Genomic DNA, 21416 nt, shown 5'->3' with positions numbered 1-21416 from the left:
TTCATTTTATTCCAAGTTAACATTAAGAAGGTGAGACAAAATGAGATATCTGCTTCCTGTTTCATGAGGAAACATTTCCGCTTGGAAATTATACAACCAATTCCATGGGACTCTGTGAAGTAGCAGATTTAAATAAGAGGAATTTGGTGATACCACCGTGCCAAGATGCAGAAACATGTTTTTGAAGTGCAAATAAAACTAATTTATCTGAGGTTTTGCATAATTTCAGCTATTAGCATTTCAAAAAATCCCTGTACTACACTGCTTAATTAAATGAATATTAAACCTTTCCTCATTCCACTGAGGAAACAGAACAAAACAAAGGGACAGCTGCTTCTCTGCTAAGCTTCTTTTCTGTACGCTAACTTCAACAACACATGAATAATTCAAGCATTTGATGTATTTTCTACAATGACATCAGCTCCTACTTGAGGATACATATTTATGGTCTTCACAATCACTTCATCTATCAAAACACCTCTGTCTTTATAAAAATACACTTTTTCAAGCATCTTTCTTTATTCTGAAGCATTGAAAGTCTAAGAAGTCGTTGCTAGAATCACAAAAATGAGCATTATGATATTCTTTCCTCATATAAGTCCAGAAAGAAGACTTCTATAGTCGGACCCCTGTAAATAAAATAGCTTGCTTCTTCTACTGCTTTGTTTTTCGCTGTTGCTGGCTGTTCCATTGACTAGATGGATATTAAAAAGTGAGAGGTACAAACGACTCCCAGAGAAATAAAAGTAAGACATTTGTTTGGAAAGTGAGGTTGTACCTCTAGTCTTAACTATCACTGTTTCCTAGTAGACAGCTTTATCAGCTTTCAATGATTTCCTTATTTCCTTAGCAGAAGTGTGAAAAGCATGTTTTAAGAATTAGGAGTTGCATATGATTTTAAATTCTCTAAACCAAACCTTTCCAGAACATGGCTATAAGTTGGTGGCTACTAAATCTGAACATCAGTAGCAAAACTTCCATAGTAAAGGAATTGCTTCTTTCCTATCCTTTCTGCTAGATTTGTATGGTGATTCTATAAAATACTCTTCTAGAAAGCACTTCTAAAGGATGGACAGAAACAAAGTGTGCAAAGTCAGCCAGGAGAAACTTCAGAGCCTTACTTCTTATTCTGATATTTCCTTGGTTGAGGAAACCAAGGACTGGTTGATATGTTTTATCAGACTGTTGCAAAACTTACCCAAGGAAGACCATGAAGGTGCCTGCCAGATGTCATTGAGTTGCCAATACAGAGCTCCCATTGTGTGTCCTTCTCCCTTGATTATTTCACTTCGACTAGAACGATAGAATTCAGTTTCTGTCTTTACGCATTGAGCCTGCATCACCTTGTGTCAAACATAATTTAAAAAAAAGAAAAAAAAAAAGTTATTCTATTGTACTTTACTTTCAAAATATGTACAACACGGACTTCACAGCAAGAGCACATACCTTCAGACACAAATTCCCTTTATACATTCAAAACTGTGCACCCAAAGAGCAATCTTTTCTCACCTGCATTCACATTTCTTCCCAACTTTTCCATCTGATCTTTAAAGAACACTTTCCATAATTGTGCATTGGCCAGGTAGATAGAAGTTAAATAACCAGTTATTTTCATCACGAAGAGTATTAACCAGGATGGGGATTTATTAAAGAAGTCACTAAATGAAGGAAAAAGTTACCTTTGAGCTGTCCTAAAGAATAAAGATTATCCTTCTAGTTAACTATGAGAGCCAACTTTATTCTCATTGTCGTTTTTTGTGATTCTGGTGTTCTTAAATTGCTTAACTTGTTCATAAAGCCTCTACAGACTTCACCCTGCAGAAACTCCTATGGCTTTCTGAGTCAGGACCTCACTGTGCAAGTTTTACCCCTGCTTTCATTTTCACAGCATCATCTATCCTTGTTCTCTTGTCATCAGTGCTTAAAGTTCACCAGCTGATTTTGTTTTATATAAAACTTGCTGACAGCAGCTCTGAAACATCAAAAAATTTTTGTCAAATCCAGTTATTCCCATCAAGAGCATTTCTGAAATTCTTGGAACACAACAAAAAAGTAACAGCACCTCAGACTTGCTTAATATTATCATCTATAAGTCACACAGAAATTGCAAGGAAAAAAAGCAAGTGCAAGGCAAAAACTACTTCAGATGAAAAGCAAAATACAATGTATTGATTTGAACAACAACAACAAAATAATAAAAATATTTGAGACCACAACAAAATAAAAGCTACTGATGATCTCACAGACAACTACAGCCTCTACAAATAATTTTGTTTCAAAAGCTAATGTATTCCTTATGGCAAAAATAGAAGCAATATGCCTCCATGGGCCACATGAAAAGCAAAACGTACTTTGTCTAAAACCCTTGTTTTAGTCCCAGTCCCACAGCAGTCCCAGGAAGAGTTGTCTACCACAAAAGACCAGTATGTCTGCATCCCAGCCAACAATGTGTGTCTTGCAGGGAACAGAGATCAAGATAGCACATACAGCTAACTTTCTCCTGACTAAGCCAGTTTCTGCAAAATTCTCCAAGTATACAAGTTCTTCTTTCATGAAACTGCATTCTCTACTGCAATTGATAGACAAGCCTGTTCCAATTCATACAGGACTCTGCAACAGTACAGAAACTGTTTCTGTATGATTGAACATTAACTAACAGATTAGGTCCAGTTTCAACTACTAATAGTAACTATTGGATCAAATATGAACAGCTACTTATACTGAAGATATCACTGTTACCTGAGTGAGGTAAATCATATCTTTGAACTTTTTTATGGGATCTGTAGTCTGGGGAAGCTTGAAATGATACCCAATCTGTTGATGCATCTGATCATTGCCATTTTCATGGTGCTGTCGATGGAGAGAGAAACTGCTTGTGTATGACCAGTCCTCAGTGGAGGAAACCTTTTAAAAACAGAAGTTAAATGTCTGAATGATGATTGACAGGTTGTTCAGGAAAAGGTACCTGTGACATCTCTGGCATCACTCAAAACCATTAAAGTAGGCAATATATTTTTACAGCCTTCATGCAGTCAAGCAAGATGTTTTAGTCAGTACCTCTGTTTGTTTGTACTCTTCGTATGAACACCTGAAAATAGAAAGTGCTTTTGAACCTGCTCACAAAGCTCAGTAGCATTACAGTTATTTGTCCCATGATTGAGTTTGACCACATGACCTCAACAGTTTGTTTGGGTTCACAGTAAATCAGAAATAGTTTACGGAGATGAAAGAATGTATTCTAGTCAAATACATGTAGGCATAAAGATGCACATTTTGTATGTTCGAAAGTAAGAAGCCATATTCCTTCCAGGCTAATAAATATCAAAAGCTAACAGGGCTATAAATTCTAGTAACATACATTCAAAACCTGCTACAGTAATCTGCCTCTGGAAACAAATGAACATGAAACAGTTGTTTGTTCTTTTTCTCAACTAAGGACAACAACACATTATAGCTCACACAGCTACTTCTGTTAAGCTTTCATCATAATTACAATCTCTAACATTTTATTTAAATTTGTTCTACTGTAGGTCAGATTGAAAATTTTTCCTTTCTGTTAATTTGGATGATCATACTGATTATGTCTCAGATAACACACTTAACCCAGCAAACTGAAAGGAACATTTTGAACTCCTTTCAGATGCGTGCATATCAACATGATATTCATCTCTGAACAAACGGATGGACAAACAGGATGATGTATCTCTGCTTGAACTAGAAAATCAACCAATACACAGCATCCTGACTTAATAGGAGACAAAAATCAACCCTTCTCCAGTATTTTTTTTTCTTTATGCATTGAATATAAGCAAACAAATAGGTAAAAGCAATAAAAACTAATAAATTTTAGAATTCAGCACAAATCAGCACTGGTTGTGGGCTTTGTATTCCTAAATAAACCTCCAGCTCAGTCACAGAAACATACTAGGCAATCATTACTGAGCTAAACATTAAAAAGAACTAATATTAAAATTAGTAGTCACTTAACATTCTCCCATCTATCAAGCACAGCCACCTGATGTTTCACTATAATGAGTGATAATATTGCTTATCTTTTGTAGATCATATACAAGAGAAGAAGGTCCTGTAAGACAAGCCCACTTGGAACTAAGCTAGTAGCCAGGGTTGGGCAGCAACCTAACATTTAAATCTATACAAGATTCTTGAGCTGTTTAAATGGAGAAAAGTGCCAGTTACTGCTTTCAAATAGAAAATAATTTTTACAACTCAGTTAATTAGAAAAATATTCAAGACCAGTCCCGAGTGTTTCTATTTTGGCAGTCCTAATAAACACCCCTAATTGCACTAAACTTGGTTTCTCTTGCATCGAGAAAGCCAATTTTTCAACCACTGAGGAAGGATACAGTCTGGTTTCCTCCCCTCCCTCCACAACACTACACACTTCCATCCCACCTGTCACATAACACACCTCACACTGCATTATCCTGGCTTCAGTCACAATGCTCTGCTTTGTTTTAGAAAGAGATTCACTGCCCTCACTAAATGAGAGCAGAGAGAATAATAAGTTTCAGAAGATCAGCCTTACCTTTTCCAGTGTACTGAAAGATGGCCAGGATTGAAATCCATATTCTGAAGCAAAACGAGTTCGAGGATACACTGACCAGTTCCAGCAGTCACTGCTGTAGTCATAAAAGTGAGTGTCACCATAATGTGTGTCATAAGGATTCTCAGAGAGCCAGCCTTCTTTAATGGACTCCAAACCATTGGTAGGACTGGATACAACAAAAGGACGACTTCTATCTTCCTGTGATTAGGGAAAAAAAAAAAAAAACAACAAACACAAAACATCACCGCTACTCCTCATAAAATGATTGGCTTTGATATCTGAATATCTGGAATGGATTTTGAAAAGGAAGACAGCGAAGAAGAACATGCTTTTTCCAAATTTCTGAGTCACCACTTAGGAAACAATCCTCTTTGTGACAGTCATCATGTTTACTAGCTTAATTAGCTTCTTATTCCTTTTCCTGGAAGACAGTTAGGCATGATATTGCTTGCTCTGCTGTTCTAAGGGATTCTTTTCCTCACATAAAGAGATTTGCTATCATCATATACTTCTAAATACTTAATGAAAGCTATTTAAAAGTGTGTCTTATGAAAAATAAACCCAAAGAACATTAATATTTGAGTACTGTGGCCTCTTTCTGTAAAATCATTACTTTTCTCATGCTTTTGGAGTAATAACACCATGATTTTTTCCACTTTGTTATTAAGAAGTAAACTAAATTTAGCCTCAACAAAACCAAGGTATTCTGCTACCAATGACTGCACAGTAGCATTGCAGGTTAGTCACTGTGGCTGACTCAGCACATCAAAGTAGATGAGACTATACCAGGGATTACACTTAAGACTGTTCAGAGCAGCATTTATTTATAACCTCAGCAGATTTAGTGCACAACATCTTTTATCAGTACTCTAAAAAGTACTGAAGGAACTGTTCTGCAGGTATAATCCGTCACTCTACTTGTAAGACAGAGGGCTGAATTACCACAGTCACAAGTTACAGCAATTGTCTCCAACACAGTAAAGCACTTAGATATGTGCTTCATTTTAAGAAAGAATAGATCCATCCCTCTCTAATATTTTGTAATGAGTAATTAACAATTAACTGAAGTACAATTTGTTACAGAATACCTTAGATTCTCCAAAGTCTTAAGCTCATACTTAGAAGTCTTTTAAGTGATACAGTCCTGTTCTATCAGCAGTTGCAGATTTCCTCAGATGGTTTATATTACCATAGAATTTTTCGAGTTGGAAGGAACTCTTTATGATTATCTAGTCCAGCTCCTCTGCAATGAACAGATTCATTGCTCAGAACCTGGTCCAGCCTGGCCTTGAACTGATTGCCTAACTTACTGCAAGGAAAAATTTAGATCATGAAGCCTCATAGCACAAAATATACCCCATCCTGAAAACAACAGAGTTTAGACTAGTATTATTCTACCTTGAAGTCAGTAACATCATGCTGGATAACCAGATTAAGAAAAGACCATTAGCATTTTTACATTAACAGAAAACTCACAATCATTTTCAGAAGAGGGAATTTCTAGTCATTAAAGTGCTTGCAATATTTTAATCATTCTGTACACCTCTTAGCTAGAAGGGGATTTAAGAATAATCACCTGTGGTTCAAGGATCATTTATAATCCCTATACAGTTAGGCAGCATCATTTTAAGACTTCAGAATCAATTTCACCCCACATACGATAACAAAAGTTAGTTAGAAGTAGATTCTATGAAGTAATGAGCTGCAGTACTTCCAATAAAGAAGAAACAAACCTACAAGAGCTATGCAAAATGAGCAGTGCCACATCACAGTAGGTATCATCATTGATCTCAGGTGCTTCTGGTCAGCATGCTCACAGTTTAAGTCCTACCTCAAATATTTAATTTCTGTGTACTGTAAAACATCATTAGTCTGTTCACAACAAACATAAAAACTAAAACCCTGTGTATGACAAAAAACAACATAATGACCAAAGAACATGAGAAGGACAAATTCTGGTGCAGCTCTTGTTTAACTAACTTCAGCCAAACACTTCAGTCACATCCTTGGAAACACACTGGAAAAATATTATTTTCACATATTTCTTCAACTGCAATTAAAAGACTGAGGGTTGTTAATCCATCTTATGTTATGTATCGACAAAGTCAAGACAAAGGAAATTGATCAGATGATGGTTAATTAATGGTCAAAAGTTGATTTTACTCCACTGCAAGTAAAGGCATTTGTGGAGTGCATTGAATGGTAAAGAAAAAGGAGGACTGTCTACATTTTCAGGTCATCCTTACATATCACAGGGCATTAAAGACAAAAACAATTTCTTGGTTCGTTTGGAGGATGACCATTGAGTTTAAAGCGTAGCTTCCACAAGCTTGGAAAGTACAGTTCCTCACCAGCTTGCTCATTTTCATTTTCAAAGATTATTTAAACAACAACAAGAACAAAACAAAACAAACAAACAAACAAAAAAAAACAAACAAAAAACAAAAACAAAAAACACAAAGACCACAGAAATCTCAAAGTTGCTCAAATTGCAAACATTAAAACATCTTGCCAAGCCATATCCCCCCACATTTATTTTTTTTTAAATCACTTACAGCAAGAACTATTTCTCTGATGTTCTTCACATAAAGCATCACATAATCTTTGATATAGACTTCTCTGTCAGCATGTGGTATGGAGAACCAGTTACTTGCAATTGCTGCTTCATTTTCATTGTTACCACTCCACAGAACAACTGATGGATGGGATTTTAACCGCCTTACCTGAAAGAGAATTCATTTGCAGAAGTCAAGCAAAATTATTTATCTTAAAAATAATAAATATTAGTAATCTATTTGTTACTACTTTAATTACAAGTTCACATGCATATTACATACGCTATGTCTACAAGTCCCATGTTTTTATCCAGTCTGTCCACCTTTCCACCAGCTCCAGATCAGGCCCAAACTTTTGTATACTTAATATCCTGGTACACATCCACTATACACACACATAGCTCTATCCCCATCTATTCAGCCACATGTAAAGGGTAAATTCTGTACTGTGACAAGTCAATATCACTAGAGCTCACTCTAAACATCCTCAAGAGCAGTTTGGACATGAGGAAGACCAATACCTCTGCCTCACTAATATAAGCAAGTTAAAGAGCATGGTTACATTTCATGTCTGCTACTTAAATGTACACTAACAAATACTTTCAAATAATAATTTCTGGGAAGATACACAGGTCCCTCTAAAAGTAATGCCTCCTGTTTACTTTCACTGAAAATAAAACAGATACAAAGAACTCATTAATACCATTTAATAGAGCAAATTCTCAGCTACAAAACACTTTTTCAACAGAACCACTACCAGTTGCTATGCATTTTCCCTAGTAATGAACAAGAACCTGTGCACTGCATTTGTAAAAACCTGCAATGCCATCAGGAACGTGACTTGTCTTTCACATTGCTGTCACCATTGCTGAAATATACCACCCACCACCTCACTGTACTCTCATCCACTGCTTGGCCTCCATAAATATTCAACAATCATCAGTCAACGTTACCAGATGTAATTTCTACATGGAGGAATTCAATGACACACCTTTGCTTTATACACACTTCCGTGTCAGGTGCCATTTTATCAGACTGCCTCTCTGCTGCCATCTGCTACTCGGCAACAAAGAGTAACAGAGTATTGGCAGGAAGGCTGCATCTCTACTACCATTCCACCAATATCCGCTTCTGACGACATGGGCCAATATAATGAGAAGGCATTACTTTTGGAGCAGTCCTCATAAATTGTTCTCTCAGTCAATACTAGACTATGAGAAACAGATCACATGGACAAAATACCTGATGAGAAACTTCTGCTCTCACTGATTCCAAGTAATCCTGGTCTGTTGGATACAGTGCACATGCAAACATAAAATCCTGCCAAATCTATGAGAAATAGGAAAAAAAATTACAAAATAGTTAGTAAATCATTTTCCATGTTTGAAAAACAGACGCTTACTGGGATGCAAATTACTTTGCCAAGACAGAAGTTATTTATCTCAAAGAGAATGAAACTGAAACATTGTATCTATTGTTCTTGGAAAGCATCACCAAAACAATCGCAACTCTCCATCATACTCAAATGTGGTTTCCTTCAGTATAAAGAGTAACAAAACATTCACCCTTAGAAAGTAGATCCTGACAGCCTTCACAGATAAATACAGTATTTCTCAATAAGATGGATTTCAATAGGTTTCAGTGGAATAATTAGAATCCATGTACTGTTCAACTACGAATATGAGGGAGTCTCCAGCTGAACAGAGCAATTTTAAACATATTGTTTTACATGTGTAACACCAAATCCCTATCGCTTACAAAAAGAAGAAAGTAATTCTTCTGATGCAGTATCAAGCAGATATCACTACAGAATAAATTCCTTCATTTCTAACTTGGAGAAGAATTACCAATAAATAAATAAATAAATAAATAAAAAAGGAAGAAATGCAGTGAGATGGGTAGGATTTCTTGTTCTATCTGTCCTGTTTGTTTTTTCTTTTTTAAGTGCCATAAATTAGACTCCTGATAATCTATCTCAAATGGAAAGCTTGAAGGAGCATCTTAATACAGTGAGTCCTTTCCAACAGACTACACTGTTCTGAACACCATTCTACATAAACAATGGGGACAGCCAGCTCAGCTTCTCATTAAATTGTTTTCCTTGCAATGACACATTCTCCCATTACTTTTCCCTTATTTTCCACAAAAAATATGTGTGTGATAGATCTATAAATAACTGCTCCAGTCTAACACTCAAAGAAAAAGCAAGGCTATTGCTGAAGAACTACTTGGAATCCCGAGTGATTGTGGAGCCAAAACTCTCTGTACCAAATTTACTCCCTCTTGCTGTTTCCTTCAGTAAGCTATCTCTGTTTCTCCTTAAACACAGTTTGACTCTAATGCTCTTTTAAGCCTCTGCAAGACCAATAGAAGGAATAAAACTAAAGCTCCCCAGCATCACCCTGCACCAGAACAAGGGTCTGATTTTCTGTACCTATTTTCTGTTCTCAGTGCTAAATAAGATCTACAGCTTGCATTGAGCACTACCCAGGCACAAATCTATATGGCCTACTTAGATTTCTAGCATCAAAAAGGAAAGAACTGCATGTGCTCAGAAGCCTTGAAAATCAGGACATGCATTCAGAAGTCTAAAATAGGCCTTTTTTTTTTTTTTTTGCCAAGCACATAAAGCAGAAGGCAGTAAGGTATCAATTCTCTGCTCTTTTATGCTGCAAAGACCAAACACACTTCTTGGGATTTTAATACCTGATACAACACAGTCTTCACTCATCTAGTCCCTATTTCGTCAAAGCTTATTAACACGTGTCTCCAAACTCATATAATCAAAAGATACTCATCTAAAATTATCAGTGTTTACAGCAGGTGTTCCCTTACAGCTATATTTATACTCAATTATACCTTGTTCAAAAGGGCCCCCTGGATAAGGTCTACCATTCAGGCCAAATGAAACTTAAAAAAGAAAACTGAATAAAAGAAGAAAAAAAAAAAAAAAAAGAAAAAAAAAAAAGAAAAAAAACACAAAAAAACACAAAAAAACCCCACAAAAACAAATTTCATTCGTTTCCCCAGTAGGGAAAAACATGACAACTTTCTTTGATGTTTTGATTTTGATTACTCAGAAGTAATAAGCACAGAAGTCAAACAGATTAGGCCTTAAATCCTCACAATGATCAGACTCCACGGTCTCTGCTCTCAAACCTGGGGCATATACAGTAATACTCAGATTTTTCAGCAGAGCTATTCTTGTATGAATTAGTCCCTAATCACAGCTACAGGGGTTCACAGCACAGCTGTGGCAGAAAAACCACTATTTGAGTTTGTGAATAACCCCCATGCCAGGCAGTACTTGTTTCACAGTTATTCGACCAACTGTTGCAAGTCCCTGTTAATGCCCACTCCAGAACTATAACCCACAGTAGTTCTTATACAGTGCACATCAACACAGTATAAATATCTACTTTCCACATCAAGTAACATCACTAACACTAGCTTCTCAGACGTTCATTTCTTCTTCTCATTCCTTTCCAAGAGAACAGAAAATGTAGAACTGGAAGAAGCTGGAGAGCCTGGGTCTGAATAGAAGACGGAGAGTTCGAGGCACAAACCTTTAGCTCAGAGTCTGGGGAATGTAAGAGCAGAAAAACAGAGACAGCAGGGAGAAAAGGAAGACCAAAGTGAGACTCTGGGCAGAGAAGGGTGGCAGAGTGAAAAATGAAGACCTCAGATTTGTAGCCTTAATTGGAAGAGAAAATACAAGCTAATGTAATCACTCCAGAATATCACTTCCAGTTTCACTAGACAGCCCCAGTAATGAGCAACAATTAAAGTTAAAAAGATATATATTTACAAAAATAAATTATTTATATTTGTAAGGGTTTACATCTATAAGTTGCATATATCCATATATACACATAGAAGGTTGATCCAACCTCTCATATTGGTACTCCACCGTGTATCCTTTGGAAAGATGGTTAGAACTTATGTATTAAATTCTCTTATTTAGCTCATTTACAGTAGACTTCTATTTACAAGTTCTTGTTTCCAAGCACACAGTCTGTATTATTATTATTTTTTTTACCATTATTCCCAGTTCATCGCAAATATCGTAGAAATCATCCTGCTCATATATTCCTCCTCCCCAGATCCTAAGTGCATTCATGTTAGCGTCTGCTGCAGACTTCAAGAGTAGCCATAATCTGTCAAATGCAATAAGAAGATGTACACAACTTCCACAGCTGTTTCTAAGGTTAAGTCGCAAAAAATCTCAAACATTCATCTCTAAAAAGCAATGCAGTAATTCAGATAGAATCCGGTATATTTTGATACCTTCTAATCCTGCAGGTCTGGAGAGAGATCTCAAAAAGTAATTTTTTGTGTAAACAAAGTTACTTGGTCCTGTAAACACAAAATACTTGAAGTGGCACCTACAAGAGGGCAGCTGTAGCAGTAATGCTTCCTATTTTGTTATGTTGACCCACAATGTCAGAGTGGTATGGCAACAGAGGCTGAACCTTGCTACCTTTTGCTGTGCAACAGATGGCAGCAGAAGGGCAGACTGACAACCTGGAACCTGACATGGAAGCGCATTTGAAGCAAAGGGGCCAGGATCCACCCCTTCTCAGACCTTATTTAAAGGTTGGTAGTGGAGCTGCAGGTATCTTGCAGGAGGATCCCTGCATACCTGAGGTTTTCTGAAGGTAAGGAGCTTCTTTCCTTTATTTCTGTGCCCACAGCTGTTGCATTTGAGCAAATCCTCACTTGCTGCAGCCCAGGACCTTGCTGCTCTGCTGTCATTGCTGCATTTTTCATCACATTACACTTACCTTGAAAGGAGTCTACCTACACCAGTGCCAATATTTGATGGGGAAACAAGAGGAGGTAAAGGTGATCCTTTCTCCTAAGAAAATATCAAAAGTGGCTTACGTGTCATAGGTCACTCTATCCTGGAAAGAATCTGCTGGAATCCAGTTCGAGCCCTTCATGAAAATGGGTTGGCCGTTGATTCTGAAGTAAAAACTCAGACCTGGAGACCCAGGAATAGGCTCCTGAACAAGTTCCACTGTCCGAAAATAGGCCTGTGAAGACATAAAACAGGTATAAAGCAGACAAAAACTAAAATAAATCAAAACTATAAGGCAAATGATTCAACTGAACAATAACTTAAAAGTTACCAAGAAGTCAGAAGACACAGCCTCATCTCTTACGGTACTTTTCAAGCAGAAATCGAAAGTGTTTTAAAAAAATGTTTTTGAAGTGTTTGCACATGTATGCATAAGACAGATGCATGTTTGCCTGATGAAAATTCAGTTAAAATTCTATTTGGGAATCACTGAGGGGAATGCAGTGACTGCATTAGATCAGACACACTAATCTGAAATTCTCTCTTTATGGGAGAAGATTGCAGAAGCTCTGCTGCATGTCTTGTCCCTAAACATTTAGCTTCAGGTTCATCCAGTAAAAGCAAAACCATATTCTGTTGTTGCCTTGAAATGATATCTCTTAAAAGATACATGTTCAAATAAAAATGCTGGTTTGGGAGTGAAGATCTCTCTGGCCTTATCAGCTGTATTTGAACAGTATGCTCACCAATTGGGTTTCACAGAGATCAATTCAGTGAAACAATCACCAAATCTGTGTAAAGTATTAAAGTCCATTCCAGATACAAGCACATATTCAAGCAGATGTCAAACTATCTTCCACAGCTGCTCTTCCAGCCTAATATCTGGTATCATGCACTGCAAAGACTGGGGGGGTGGGGGGGGGCGGAAGAAGGGGGAGTGAATACCCCTTAACTGCAGGTAGAAGAAAACTTCCCAATAAATCATTCTGGGTGTTTGATGGGACTTCATTTCAGCTGTTCTGAAGAGGTATCTCAATCACCACAACACACAGATAATACCATGAAGCAGTACTAGGTGGAATGCAGTAACATTTTGCACTGAACCCTTATTTTACAGAAGTATCTTCCCCACCAATTGCACTTGGGTCCTGCATAGCTAGAAGTGTTACAGAATTTACTTCTTTCAGAAAGATTTTCTACTATTTTTTCCCCTCACAACCTTCTTCCACTTTAACTTATTTGGATCTGAAAGAAACATTTTTTTCCTTCTGGTACCTGTTGCTCATTACCACTGGGAGAAAGTTGAGAAACCGAATAAAGTGAATGAAAACAAACAGAAAATTTCAGCCAGTGCACACTAAGCAAAAATTCTGGAACTGGAGGGTAGGAAATTGTTTTTGTCTACCTCTAAGCTAGCAACCACTTCTTCCTCAAATGACTATTTACAAGCTGACCTTTTGAAAACGTATAGCAGAGTACAAACTGTTCTCTCTCTGCTTTAAGATACAGTTGGGACTGTATCTGTCTGTCAACCTGGCTAAATTTAACCTAATTAAGTGTAACTGATACATCTATCTTTAAAATGCAATGTAATGCTTTATTTCGCACACCAAACAATTCTGTATTCAACTGGAATATAATTAATCCCACTGTTTGACTGTGATTATCAAATTTTCAACTTACCAATGATTGTGAAGACAGAGAAAATTATTTCCAGTGACAGAAAAGACAAAAGGAAAAACAAAAACAAAAAAACATGCTTTTTTTTGCTTCCTCTTTAGTGCTTCTTAGTCAACTGAACAATCATTAATTAAATCCCTGGACAGATGCAATGCAAATTACGTGCATTAGTGGGCACCACAGATCATTCACCTCAAACTCAATCCCTCTGAACTGTAACAAAGAACAAAACATACAAATTAAGGGAAAAAAAAAAACAACAAAACTGAACGTACTTCAGGTCCTGTAGCATTGTACAGTGTTGCCCTAGGGGTGACAGTAGTTAAAGGCAAAAGGATGTCAACAGTGAGACTACTATAAAGGATCAACGCTGAAGGAATTCCCAGTGACAGAAAAAAACCTTAGAAAAATAATACCAGTGAGAAGACACTTCTGATTCTGAGGCCAATATTTCTGTGCTCACTGAAATGCTCAGGCAGTGTCCAACCTCTTTTCTACTGCAATTCTGCTGTACATTGGACCAGCTGAAAATAAACAACCGTGATGAACTTCTCTTTAGGACGGGAATCTTACACCCATTCATATAATTTTGCATAGATGTTCTATGAGGAGAAGTTGAGTTTAAAAAGAAATAGTAATCATACAATTCTCACCATCTAACTGCTGAAGGCTACAAAAAATGAAAAAAAAACAACCCACATCATGAGTACTACACTAACTATAGAGTTCTGACCTTCCTTTAGTGAACTAAATTACTCGGAGAAAAACTCGTTAGTCTCCAGTGCAATTCTTTTTTTGTGGCACAAAATGGAGTAAGATTTAGAGACATGTATTTGGGAGGTCCTCTTAATGGTTGTCATCAGGCAGGTTGGGGCTGTCTCAGAGTACAGTTGTAGTGGAGTATTTATATTACTAACAGAAGTAATGTGATACTGCTTTATTTGTCCTCAAGTGGAACTCATGCAACTGTCCGAATCAGAGGCGATTTGTGAGGCTGAAACACCCAGCCAGGACCTCCCACACAGCATGAGCACAGAGAAAAGCTCCTCAGCCTCATCTCACATTTCTGAGATCCCAGGGTTTGATGACTTTGTGCTCCCAAACCATTGCTCTCCAGAGAACCATCTGGTAACACAGCACCTCTTCCCATTCCTACTGCAGCTTTCTTCTGCCAAGCAAAGTAAAAGAAAGGCAAAGGGGAACTGCTAGGATCTGGCATTCTTGATTATACATCCCCATGGCTCTGACCATGGCAACTTTGCAATGTGCATGACATGACATATCTTGCTCTCCAAGGAACGATATTTCTCCCAGACATGGAGCATGGAGAAGGGGCTTTCTAGCCAGCAAAAAACAAATACTCAACAATTAAGAAACAGATATGTGTATCTTTGAGTCACATACACAGGTTCTGTACCCAGTGGCTGTGGAAACCATTTGGCATTCTTTGATTTAGCACTAAAAAAAGCAACAGGGACAAAGATGTCCAGAGCTGAAATAAGATCACAGAATGCCCTAGTGATCTAACTAACTAGCATGCAGCATGAAGCATATGTGTCAAATGGAGAAGTTTCAGATGTCATGTTAAAAGGCCTGGGGAAGAACAGGGTGTAGAGGAAAGGAAGGAACAATGGTTGGAGAAGATCCAAATACTAAAATAGTATTCAGAAAAAATGAAATGCATTGTTGAAGAAATAAGCATACAGAAAGATGGGGAAATTGATTCCAAAATCGAATAAATGCTTCAAAAGATGGTGAAAGATATACTACGTCACTTTTCTTCTTGCCATGCCTACGTCAGGGAATTTATCAATAGCAAATGAAACTTGACCTCTCTCAAGAAAATCCATTTCATTCTAGGGTAATTGCTGCCTATGACTTTGCTTTATATTATCCTGAGAAACAAACTCCAAGACAGAGTATTCAAACAGAAAACCAAAACCTAAACAGAAACTCACCTCATCCTGGATGTTGGCTCTATTCTATTTTGTTTTTCTGCTGCTCTCAATGGCAGCATGTGGATACTTCCTCAGAGGCTTCCAGCAGAACGAGCTAGAGCTCCAAAGCTCTCTGCAAGCACAAACTGGGAGGCTACCCAGAGGATTTCCCAAAGGATTAGCTAGTGATTTGGAGACTACTCTAGTATATCAAAAAAACAGAGAGGAATCTCTGCTAAAGACAGCTGGATCTGACATAAGATTCAAAGGTATGGAGATACTCCAAACTCATGCAGAGACATAGCATTTGAAAAATGTTTCACATCTATTAGTTGCTTTTTTGCTTGTTTATGTGTGTGTGTGTGTGTGTGTGTGTATACATATATATATATATATATGCACCTCACCAGAACACACCACTGGTTTCACAGCAAAATCCTTGTGGGAACTTTCAGAAATGTTTGTCGCTGAGCTATCCAAATTTCTTAGTAAGCCATACAAGCATTGCTATTCAGTTCTGTTGACATGAGGGCAAATTGTGCTGCATATGGAGCCTTCATCCACGTGTACAGCTCAGGGCAGGGACATGTCATAATCCAAGACAGAGACTCAAAGAATGCATGAAGGACAACAACACTTTGCACTGTGGATCTATAAAGTCTTCATACGTGGTTAATTTATAACGTCAGCAATGTGGTGCATTTGCTCTTTTCTGCCTTTCCCTTTGAGGGAAAAAAAAAACCAAATCAAAAAAGGCTTCCAAGTATCTTTTGTAGACCATGAAATCCCTGTGACTGTATGCCACGGGGCTCTATGAAATATCCTGATGGAATTACCCAAACTGAAACAATTAATTTCCCTATGAGGAAACATGTACAGCTTTTATACAGTAATAATGTGTTTGTTTTTAAATACAGACTTTTAGACCTATTTCCCACTTATTTTCCCAAGTACAATATACACTGTGGTTATTTAGTATGTTTCTTTTCAATTTTTTTCAAGTTTTATCACCAATAATAGCAAAGAGCTATTCCTAGGACTTCATAATCAAACTTACTACTAGCCCTATAAAGACTGTGACTCCAGAAGCTCCTGTTTATCATAAGGTTTCCTATGTGAACAAACATTACAGCAAATAGCAGTTCTGATGCCTGGTGACCAGATTCAATTTTAGTGCAGCAATATACCTCAGAATCACCTCATGCATGTGCTTATGTGCTGTTTCCACATTTTGATGGCATAAGGGGTTCAGTCTTATTTGTAACTGGTTTTTTGTTTGTTTTTCCAAAGGATAGTGGGAAATTACCTCTTCTGGGCTTATTAGTAACAACAATCAGATAACTATACAGCCTGTATGTTGCAGAAACCCTTAAGCAAATATCTTATCTCTGAATGTTACTTTTGCAGTCGGTTTTAAGATGTTACCTCTTCTAGAACCTGAAGCACTTCTGTCACATTCTAACAAATGAAAATATGTTAGCCTCTTAAGAACACACCAATCCCACAATTAAAAATAATAATAATAATTAGCAAGAAAAATTCCTGTAATAAATAAACCTTCCCCAACATTTTGTTTATAGAAATGTAAATGGGCTTTTTAGCACACAATACAAAAACATCACAATTGATCAAATTTAAAAGGTAGAATAGGTTAAACATCACAGAATTGTAGGGGTTGGAAGGGACCTCCAGAGGTCATTGAGTCCAACCCCCTGTCAAAGCAGGTTATATATCTTTTCCTTTCTGATGTTCCCAACTAGCTGTGAGCCATCTTCCAGTCTGAATGAAAGTAAAGACATCTATAAAGGCTAAAGTTACCACAAAACAGGTAAACATACATTGTAACATTAAAAGACTCTTGTTTCTCATCAATGCTTTCATACACGTATAATAATCCAGCAAAACACTTCAGAGCTTTAGATATATTATATGTAGAACAGATGTTCTAACAGTGTAATGTCAGCTATAAAACAAACTGAAGGTCTCACTTTTGAAATTTTCTCAATCTGGTATCCTCCTTCCATGGTGAAAGTCGTTGTCACATTGTATCCGATTTGTTTTCCATGTCCATTTGGCCACCAAGCTTCTACCGTAGAGTTCTTGAACATGCAAGAGAAAAAGCCAGAACATTTATATGAATAAAGACATAACATGCATCTGAGGGCTCAGCTGCCTTTGAGAGACCCAATGAGTATATGTGCCTCAGCTGAGCCACAGTAAATGGGATTCCTCCAGCTGGAGCACAGAGGTTAAAAGTCTTCAAAGTGTGACCTCTTTCATTTGTGTCTCAGCTACTACTTCACTTTGAGTCCACAACTGGCCATCAGCATGTATATGTATGTATGTTTGTGTCTAGACAGAGAGTTAGGCTGATAGAACATTCCTCTAAAATGCAAATCTCTGAGCCTCAGGAGCAGACACTGCTCATTAGCCTCTATCATACCCTCCATCAGACTGACATCTAATTGTTTACCTATCATACACAGAATCAGATCTACAGAGGTGACGTTTTTCAGTTATGACCTTGATAGTGCGTGGGCAGGCTGTTTCAAGTAAGGGCTTTCATTCACTCATTTCACTGCTTTCTACTTTTTTTCTGTGCTTCCTAATAATTTCAATAGTACTCCAAGATTTTCACAAACAGAAAAGAACTGCCTTTAAGATTTAATTTTCTCATTTTTCTAGCCACAGAGAGTAATATTTATATAAATCTTTTCCTACACTTAAATGCCTTTTCATTCCAGTAGCCTCCTTCTGCTGCTCAGTCCTATTGCCAATATTTGCCAGCAAATGTTTCCACAACACAAGAATTGTAGAAATAAAGCAATAACGCATGCAATCAAACAATGCAGGGATCAGCACTGAATAGAGTCATGAAAGGAGTGCCTAAATCTTTCCACACAAAAGGAGACCAGAGAGCAGCCCAACAATATGTTTTGCTGTAGCTACACTTGGACATAGTAATTAATGTATTTAGAAATATTTGAGCTTCCCTGGTCTGGAGTTATCATAACTGCTTGTGCTGAAGTGCTAATCTCTGAACTGCATGGATACAGATGGCAGCACAAAATCATTGTGTGCCCCAACAGTAAAGGAGCATTTGCAGCTGGAGTGTTTCATTGGCCACTAATGATGTCATCCTCACATTCACCATTAGCTGATACGCAAAATGCAGTCATGCTAGCAACACAGCACTTTGTGTGGTGATTTCTGGCTAAGCATCTCAGCTTATATGTACCACTCAAGCATCTACTGACTTTGCAACATAATCTGCAATAAACTCTCAACTAGAAATGAATTTCTGGTGAGGTCTCACTATTCAACATGCACCTCACAAGGCTGTTGTACAGAGCAAGTGATCCTTTATGCTCGTCAATATGTTAGAACACACTGCAGGGCTTCTTGCAAAATCAGCTGCTGTGAGTTCCTGCAGCAAAGCCCTCTGTGTACTAAGAATAATAACACTCTGTTGCCTCTGCTCTGAAGGAAGTACTTCCTCACAAGCTCACAGTTACACCCCACTAACAGATTTCTTCTGAAGTTGGGGGTGGGGTGATTAAATAAACCATTTTTGAAGCTTCTCATCATTGTGCCTGCTCAATACAATTCCTGGAAAGGCTAAGCAGAGACTAATGACTGCTCAAAATAAATCTGGGTACTTGAAATTACTCACACAACTTGCACTTCTGATGACAAAAGTAACAAAAATCATATGTTTACATGCTTTTCTGCTTTCACGTCAAAATAAAGTAAAGCACAACATCAGGCACATTGCTGAACATGCATGCTGAAGCACAAATGTCCTGCTCATCCTTAACATGCTTTTTCTCCACTGAAACAACTGACAAGATAACTTAGGAATATGCACATAACATATTCCAGCTGGGGAAACAAATGCAGTTACACAGCAAAAGAGAAACATTTTGGTAATGGCCAGTGTAACACCCAAAGGTTATCACAGACATTAAGATGTTACTAACTGCCAGGGCTATCTGAAGCCCCAGCCTGCTTGCCCACAAACTTGACTGTGCCCTATGGCAGCAAAGCAGACAACAGCTCTTGCTTGTCCCCACGGGATAGCACAGTCAAAGGCAGCTGGTACTGTGCCTGTCAGGCTCCCAATCTGCCTGCTGCCCTGAGCCTGCCACAGTCAGCTTGACCAGGGCCCCCTGCTATCCAAGCAGGAAGCCAAGACCAACTTCATACTTCTTTTTACCACACCAGGCTCATTGCCTACTTCGAAACACCTATTTTTCAGCAGGAACAGGTAACACTGATTTTCTTTACCAGCGTTCAAGTCTAGACATCTCTTCTTAATTACATCCACAGAAAAAACTCAGCACAGTTTCTAAAAACCACAAGAACTCAAGAAGGGAAATAATGCTGGTGATCTAAGCCTGCCACTAGATTATTTCCCAGTGCTCTCTGAAGGTGAACCCGTTCTTTCATCTTCTGTCTCTGGGATGTATAACAAACAGATGAGTTCTCTCCTCATTAGAGCTTTCTTTAACATCCAAAATTCCTTCTAGGCCTTGCCTACCCAAAGAACTAAATGCCAATATAAGGAATTACTACACAAAACTTTCACCAACACTACTGTCAGTCAAGTTCTTCACATAGTTCTCTTGCTTTTATTTAAATGAAAGGGTATTTACTGAGAGGTTTGAGGAATGCTTCCTCCCTTTCCTTTGCATTATATTCCAGTCCCAATGAACCAGATAAACAATGGCATGAAAGACAAGATACCTACCGCCAGAAGAGTGAAATATGGCATACATCATCTCTTTTGACATTGTGCTACACAGATTTGAAAAAACAACAACAACAACAACAACTTTTAGCAAGGGAAAGAACTTTTTCCTATCCTGCAAGGGCTTCAGAACTTGTCAAAGTCAGAAGCAAAGAAAGAAGAGGGAGAAACTGACATGGAAGCAGAAAGACCCATTGAAAACTAAGTGAAGCAGTACAGTTTGCATTTGGCTAGAGTTCCCGTGCACAGCTCCTTACCTTGCTGATGTTTACAAGCAGCACAATACTGCCTTCACCAGGTTGCAGCTTCACACTGTACGTTTGCTGTGTTTGCAGCTTGGGAATGTTCACAGTTGCAAGACCTGCAATTGGCTTAGTGTCGGCTACATTGAAGATGGACTCGATTTCGAGACTCCACTGCTGAGCTCTCCTCACTTAGTAAAGGCAAAAAAGAGTGGGAATACAGGAATTGAGTTGATGTACCTATTAGTTAACATGATCTCTCATCAAAGAAACCATTTAAATAGCTTGGATTAAATTTAACAGTTTTCAGGCTGTGTTTGAACCAGACCTATGAGGTTAATCTTACTTAGTGCATTTGGTATCAGATTAGATTTTCTGACTTCGAATAGAACTACATAATGTGATTTATATTTCATAAGGCATTTCATTCCAAAGCTATCCAGGGCTTTTTCAGAGTTTTGTACAGAAGTCAGAGAATATTACACCAACCACTTTATCATTAGGAAAATGTTTCTTTTTTCTACCAACTCCCACAGACATTATATTTTCTTTTAGTCAGCATTCATATGAGCATGGTACTCTTTGGGAAAGATTGTAATCACAAGGGAGTACAATCACTTTTGTCTGTGAAACAAAACCAGTATTAACAGAAAATGAGCCCAATTCATCCCAGAGTCACTAAACAAAACAAATGAAGTTATGCTGAAAGTGAATTGGGCCCATTGTGCCTAGACTTGACAGGTTCTATCACTACATCCCTTCTGCTCTTAAAGTATGGTGGAGGAAATAAATCAACTACTTGCTCAAGACCTCTCCCCACTGTTACCTGAGGGAGCCATCTCCATTACAGAACAACTTATCAAATAAGGCAAGCCAGGGTCAAG

The 21416-nt window shown here is 37.8% G+C and overlaps 1 protein-coding gene across 7 annotated transcripts in view; it reads right to left on the bottom strand.

Annotated features, from left to right (window-relative positions):
- Positions 1–21416, bottom strand: part of MANBA (mannosidase beta) — a 50848-nt gene that overhangs the window by 14432 nt on the left and 15000 nt on the right. For all 7 annotated transcript variants that reach the window (XR_011903348.1, XR_011903350.1, XR_011903352.1 and 4 more), the window contains exons 6-14: positions 20548–20723; positions 17529–17639; positions 12007–12158; positions 11162–11279; positions 8365–8451; positions 7123–7290; positions 4547–4765; positions 2740–2904; positions 1199–1343 (exon numbers count right to left, since the gene is read on the bottom strand). Coding sequence is in view for 1 of the 7 variants with exons in the window: in XM_072334181.1 (XP_072190282.1) it covers positions 1199–1343; positions 2740–2904; positions 4547–4765; positions 7123–7290; positions 8365–8451; positions 11162–11279; positions 12007–12158; positions 17529–17639; positions 20548–20723 (1341 nt within the window). In the remaining 6 variants the exon portion in view is untranslated. The remainder of the gene's footprint in view (positions 1–1198; positions 1344–2739; positions 2905–4546; positions 4766–7122; positions 7291–8364; positions 8452–11161; positions 11280–12006; positions 12159–17528; positions 17640–20547; positions 20724–21416) is intronic.

Source organism: Excalfactoria chinensis, chromosome 4 (assembly GCF_039878825.1).
Source record: "Excalfactoria chinensis isolate bCotChi1 chromosome 4, bCotChi1.hap2, whole genome shotgun sequence".
In the NCBI taxonomy this organism is placed as follows: Eukaryota; Metazoa; Chordata; class Aves; order Galliformes; family Phasianidae; genus Excalfactoria; species Excalfactoria chinensis.
The sequence above is the reverse complement of the archived record's forward strand: the minus strand, read 5'-3'. Positions and strand labels throughout refer to the sequence as shown.